This window comes from Mustela nivalis, assembly GCF_964662115.1.
Source record: "Mustela nivalis genome assembly, chromosome: X".
NCBI lineage: Eukaryota > Metazoa > Chordata > Mammalia > Carnivora > Mustelidae > Mustela > Mustela nivalis.
This window is the reverse complement of record NC_139040.1, coordinates 45,305,435-45,311,927: the sequence shown is the minus strand read 5'-3', so window position 1 is coordinate 45,311,927 and position 6,493 is coordinate 45,305,435. Positions and strand designations below refer to the sequence as shown.

The window sequence follows — 6,493 nt, the reverse complement described above, 5'->3', positions numbered from 1 at the left end:
ACTATCATCTTATTTCATCCTTTACCATCTCATTTTTGGTTTATCATAACTTTTTTTTTCAAATTTATTTTTATCATAACAGTATTCATTGTTTTTTCACCACACCCAGTGCTCCATGCAATCCGTGCCCTCTCTAATACCAACCACCTGGTTCCCCCAACCTCCCATCCCTGCCCCTTCAAAACCCTCAGATTGTTTTTCAGAGTCCATAGTCTCTCATGGTTCACCTCCCCTTCCAATTTCCCTCAGCTCCCTTCTCTTCTCATAACTTTTAACAACATTCTCATTCCACTCTTTTTAAAAAAGGTTTTATTTATTTATGAGAGAGAGCATGAGTGGAGGGTGAAGGCGGGGTGGGGTGTGGGATAAGCAGGCTCCCCACTGAGCAAGGAGCCCAATTCGATTAGGGGCTCAATCCCAGGATCCTGGGATCATGACCTGAGCTGAAGGCAGACGCTTAACCGAGTCAACCAGGTGCCCCTCATTTCCAGTCTTGATGCCTAACCTCATCCCAGCTCCAATCCATTTTGCACACTGCCATCAGATTATTTTTCCCTTTGTCAAAAATGTCTAGTAACTCCCAGGATATGACAGGGTATTTCAATCTCAGTAGGGGTTTGGGATCTCCCCCACCGCCGATTTCCTCACCCTTGATTTCCACCCTTTTCTCTCATCACTTCTTTTCCCACAGCTTCCATTTCAGGCAAATTGGTTACCTTCTTATCATAGGAACAGATTCCCCACCTCACGACTATCTTCAATAGTGGTGATCGGCTAAGGCTCACCTGAAATGCTCTTCTGTGTTTTCTCATGCTGTCCTTTCAGAGCCCAGCTTAAACTTTCTAGCAACTTCGTCATTTAACCAGACAGCACATATCTGACTATGAACATTGCCCAGGTGCTATTAGTCATCCTTTTGCATTTATGTGCCTTATCTCACCAGCTAGATTTAAAAACATGAGAACATTTTTTTTGGTCAGTCAAAACATACAACTTTATTGATGACACACAAATGAAGTCTTTGGTGGATAAATTCAAGTCAAAACAAATGACAGAAGTGTAGGCTATTTATGATGGACAGGTTCACTGTCAACTCACATAGAGGAACCAGTAAAAATATTTCCATTCAAGCAGCACGATTAAAGTCACAAATGCGTTTTCAGTACAAGAGGACTATTTATTTGGTATTCATAAAATGATTCAGCTTCAAGCTGGAGACTGTCACAGATAACATCATTCTGGATGATACATTATTCAAAACTGGCAGCTGAAAGGATCCCTTTAGTACATGGACAAGTGGAAAAGCAATAACTTTCAATTTTCATTGCTTCCAGACTGGAAAATCAAGAAATTTCTTCAAGTCTTTTGAGAGCACATAGCCAATCAGAATTTGTCCACTAGTTTTATAACTTTCACTTTCACCAAGAGGTCATGGTGATCGGCTAAGGCTCGAATTTTCTTAACGCACACTCCAGATGTAGTGCATAAGTAAAAAAGGGAACCTTTATTGAATTCTCTGTAGTTGAATACTTCTGCTCTGAGATTGTCATAGATGATCTCAAACAGAGTAAGGGCATTAATAAGAATTTCTGATTCCACATAAGAATTATAAAGGGAACTAAAGGATGATGGCACTTGGGTGCTAAGCAGTTTTTTTAACATATCTGGATTTTCAGCAAAATTTGAAAGTATTTTCAAAATCTCAACCTTGATTTTTCCACCTCCCTGAGATAACAAACGGAAAAAGTTTGCAATGGAGTTGACAAGCAGGTGCTGGTAGTCATTGGTAATTGTCATGTTTGTTAAAAATTTTAGTCCGACTACCTGTACTGCTGAGTTCAAGTTAGAGGCCATGATATCATCCATTACTTTATTCATGTATACCTGAAGTCGGCCCTGATTTTCATAGTTCTCACTCAGGTTATTCATGGCCATTAAGGCTTTTTCCTTAATGTGGGGATCGGTTTTGTTGATCATGTTTGCAATAATTGGGAGGCCTCCCAATTTGCGAATTGTGTCTTGGTTGCATGAATAATTGGCATTGTTGCTCAGAGTGAGCAAAGCTACCTGTTGGATGAAAGGATCATCAGATTTCTGAAGCAAAGCAAGGACTTTCCTGAGGTCTCGGACACCCAGAATCTCATCTATTTCATAAGGAAAGGGGCGCTTCTGCATGGGAACAGGTCTCCTCCCCCCTCTCCCTCTCTGCTGGGTTTCAGGCTCAGAGTCTGACTCGGACTCTGTGTCAGTCCACCCGGACTCCCCTTCCTCAGAATCAGGGACCTCTGCCAGGAAAGCCTGTCCCCCGTTAGCGGAGGCTGCAGCAGCTGCTGCAGCCCCATCCCCAGGGCGGAAACCCAGCCCCAGTTCATCTACTTCCACCTTGTTTTTCTTGCCTTTGCCCTTGCCCCCAGTCCGAGACCTGGTTGCCTTGGCTCCACCTTTGGGTACAGCTCCAGCCACTGACCCGGCCTTCGGTATAGCGCCGGTATGAGCCCCAGGCGTTGCTTTCTTGGAGGATGCTGCTGTTCTGGGGTATCCTGAAGTCCCAGGAGCCTCCGCAGCCCCAGTAGGCACTGTTGCCCCAGAAGGCACTGGTGCGGCAGGAGGCATTGTGGGTACAGGAGCCTCCGCAGCCTCTGTAGATGCTGCCGCCTCGATAGGGGCTGGTGCCCTGGGAGGCACCATGGGCACCCCGGCAGCCTCTGCTGTGCCAGGGGCTTCTGGCGAATTGGGAGCCCTTGCCACTGTGGGGGCTTCTGCAGCCACGGAAGCCTCTGCCTCCCCGGGGGGTGGTGCCATTGAGGAAGGCGCTGTGGCCCCTGCTATTGGTTCAGCCTTAGATCCAACCCCTACCCCTTCTGCCTCCTGGACCTGATTTCCTGCCCCACTCTGAGCCTCAGCGCTGGCTGCAGCTGGGGCCACTGCCTCATCTCTAGCTGCTTCCAGAGCAGAGGCTTCATCCTGGGCCCTGTCCTCTGTCCGAGTGCGGACTGGGGTTGGAGGACCGAATCCAGGCCCAAGGTCAATTGTGAATCCAGCCCTTGGTCCGGCTCTAGCCCTGGCTCCATTCCCAGCCACAGCCCTTGTCCTGGGCTTGGCCATTCTCTTCTTTGTCTGGTTTCTTCCCCTGGCATATTTGTAGACACAGTACCAGGCACTAGCCCCAATCACTATCCCGGCGGCGACACAGCCAGCATCTCGAACTCGGCTCATGGTGCAGCTGGAGTAATTCTCTGATCCAGGGTGTGGACCTGGCTTTCCTAAATGGGATGTGTGCACGTCTGGGCGAGGCACTTCCGCTCAGGCTCACAGGTTTTCCACAGGCTACAAGCAGAGCAGGACCTGGGACAAAGGACAGAAATGAAACTTAAGGTTCTGGCTCACTTTGTGCTTAACCAGGCCTACACAGAGGAGCGTTTGGAAACATAATGCTTGGTGCGTGGGCTAGTACCCAGACACAGGACCCAGGTTGTCTAAGGTTTCCTACACCTTCATCCCTAGCTGGCCCTACCCAATGCCAACACACTATTTCCCAGCACCTAAATGGGGGATGAGAGGCAGTATGGACACTAGGAAAGCTGGTGGAGAGCAGAACAACAGTAAAGACCCCAGATGCTGCTCTGATTCCCCCCTCAGTCATGCCCAAGGATTCCCAGATGGTGCTCATGCACATACCAACCTGCTGGGAACACGGGCAGTTTACTTTTTTCCACCAAGCTTGTACTTGTGCAGGGCCTCAAATTCAGGCAGACCTGCAGAGAGAGAGCCCAGAAAGGGTGTTTTGGGGTCGTTGGTAGATGGATTCCGTTTCCTATGCCGATTTGAATCCTTGTGGGTGAAGTTTTCCGTCTCAGGGATACTCTTCCCCTCTTTAACCCTTCCTCATCAAACCATTAATTAAGAAGGCAGATGCCACACCTCTTTCTCTGCACCAAAAAAAGGCAGGCCCAAGGCAAGGGTGTCTCCCTACAGAGGGAGGAGATGGGGGAAGAGAAGCCTCTGGCCCCAGGCTCTGCTCCGGTTTCCGCCATATCCACACCAGGGGTTCCCAGACAATTCCCACTCTCCACACTGACCTCCAGGGATTCAGGGCTGTTTCCTCTTCGTTCAGTTCAGTGAAAGCTTCATCCTAAGGACAGACTGAAGGGCAGAAATACAGACACCAGAGGTTGGAGACTGAGCCTGGTGTTTGGAGACCCAGGCCACAAGTCCCCATAATTGCCTTCTAGCATTCGCGTAGCGTAGAATGACAACCTCTCAATTCCCTCAACTCTTCTTACCCCTCCCATCCCACACCATCTCCCCCCTCCTGCGCAGACTCCCCAGGCACTCAACCACTCCTTCCTTTTGCCCCGCCCCACCCGTCCGCCATTTCTCCGGGACACACAGCCACACCCCTTCTCCTGCACCCAAGCGGGAGGGGGCGGGGCGAGGGTGCAGCAAAAACTGGATGGGACGCGGGTGAGGGATTTCTGCCAAACAATCTAGTGTCTTCCTCCCAGGATCACCCGTCCTTCAGTCCCCAGCCCCCCGACGTAGCATAAGCCTGCAGATCAGAGGCCCCGATGTCTGACCTTTCGGTTTGAGGGTCGTGATTTTCCACTGTTTCTCCGTTCTGGGCTCCGCCTCCCACCCCCCACCCAAATCCCCTAATAACCGCTAAGCCTCCCTCCAGCGTACCAGAACTCCCTTTCCAGGACTCAATAAACAGGGGTGAAGGGCTGTGTGGGTTGGAGGTGTCTGGAAAGCAGTCTGGGAGTTAGCACAGCGGTTTAATACCAGATTCTCTCAGGGTCTCCCCCTTCCCGTGAAGTCCAGACAGCGCCAAACCCGCCATCTCCCCTACAGACGCTGGCACACCCATTTTCCAGCACCCCCAAAGGACCGGGGGCCGGCGGGGGGGGGGCGGGGGAGGGGAAAGTGGAAGGCGTAGTCGGGGGAGGTATCTGCAAAGTGAGGGTGAGAGTGAACGGGCCAGGCCGGCTTGTTTCCAATTGCGTCCCCTCCGGTCACCCCTGCCCAACAACCACCCCGCTGGCCTTATATGCGCTGCCACGTTTATTTCTCTCCCTCCTCCTCTCAAAACAGGACGGGATGTGGGGGTGCGGGGCCGAAGTGTCAAACACAAAACCAGAAAACATTGACTGGGAGAGGAAGTAAGCGGATTCTCCGCAAGTATATCAGTCTTTAGGCCCCCCCCCCTCTCCCCGCCGCCCACCAAAATGAGCTGCGACTGAGCGCGGGGATCGGGAAAGCCGGCCAGGAGCGAGCGAGGTAGAGGCACCCGCGGCCTCAGACGCCCGCCTCTCTGAGCTACCCCTTTCAGGAGTGCCAGGCTATGCCCACCCTCACACCCACCTGCCCGGATCTGGGGGAATTTTCTCCTCCTCCTCCTCGCCTGGGTTAAACGCACGGCAGTGCGCGGCGCAAGAGAGTTGGTACCCAGAGGAGGACGGAGGACGGCCGTCAGGGCTTTAAGTACCTTTGCCCACGTCAGCTCCTGGTCACGTGAGGGCTGCATCGCCAGTAAGCGTGGGTCCCCAATTTCCACTCCTACCGAGAGCATGAGCCCCCTCCTTTAGCCCCGCTCCTACCTCACCCCACCACATCAGGTCCTGTCACTCTCTCTCTCTCTCTCTCTCTTTTTGTCTTCGTAGTCCCGGAGGCCAAAAGTAGCCCCTTCTCCCTGTGTTAGAATTTGCCTTTTTCTAGATACCGGGGATGGATGCATCTTCTCGGAGCGCTACTGGCAAAATTTACTTGTGTGTGTTGTGTGTTGGGGAATTGTTTCATTCCTTCGTAGGCAACTGGACACTCTCTCCTCGCTCCACTTTCAATCCTCCAGCCACTGGTGCCACCGTTTCCCTTGCAGTCAGGCGCCTGTTCCAGTATAAGTAAGAGGCAGAGTGTCAGAAAGGAGACAAGGAATGGGAATGGGGTCTGTATTTCTGTAACATTCCTCCGATTTGTTTTTAAAGCGATCACCACCCTTTATTAATACAGTAAGAAAATACCACAGTGTGGGAAGCAGCAACAAAAAAGAGCTGCATGATTTATAGAGATTTCCACCTAATATTTGAAGGCACCATTAATTTTGGTTAATTTTTACCACACAGAAAATGAATTCTATTGACCACATAGGAAATAGTTTTCAAAACATGTTAAGGGATTTGAACATCTAAAAATGGAATTTTCCCCAACTAGATAAGCATGTTTTAATGTGATCTGTAAATTGATCCATGGCGAGATGTTAGGTTGTCCAGTCTTATTTATTTTGGACAAATAATATCCTACTTTTTCTCCTTCTGGGACAGCTTTTCAGTTGGATAAATAAATGATCCTGTCTTGTTCTGTTAGAGAAACATTTATTTAATGTTCCCAAACCATTGCTGACTGCTGTGTGAACCTCCTGTAATTTGATGGCTGTAACCATGACAGTTTTGAACACCTGTCCCAGGATTAGGTTCCACTTTCATGATTCAGCTCTGGG

General features: G+C 50.1%; 1 protein-coding gene across 2 annotated transcripts; it reads right to left on the bottom strand.

The window, feature by feature from the left end:
- Positions 1–966: 966 nt before the first annotated feature.
- Positions 967–5,450, bottom strand: ARMCX2 (armadillo repeat containing X-linked 2). Of its 2 annotated transcripts, none has more exons than XM_082716871.1 (4): positions 5,362–5,450; positions 4,080–4,143; positions 3,679–3,755; positions 967–3,345 (listed from the first exon to the last, which is right to left on the bottom strand). In XM_082716871.1, the coding sequence occupies exon 4, from the start codon at positions 3,214–3,216 to the stop codon at positions 1,384–1,386; it is 1,833 nt and encodes a 610-aa protein (XP_082572997.1). In that variant the 5' UTR covers positions 3,217–3,345; positions 3,679–3,755; positions 4,080–4,143; positions 5,362–5,450; the 3' UTR covers positions 967–1,383. The 2 variants fall into 2 exon arrangements, with proteins under 2 accessions (XP_082572997.1, XP_082572996.1); XM_082716870.1 differs by having other exon boundaries at positions 3,683–3,755.
- Positions 5,451–6,493: the final 1,043 nt, after the last annotated feature.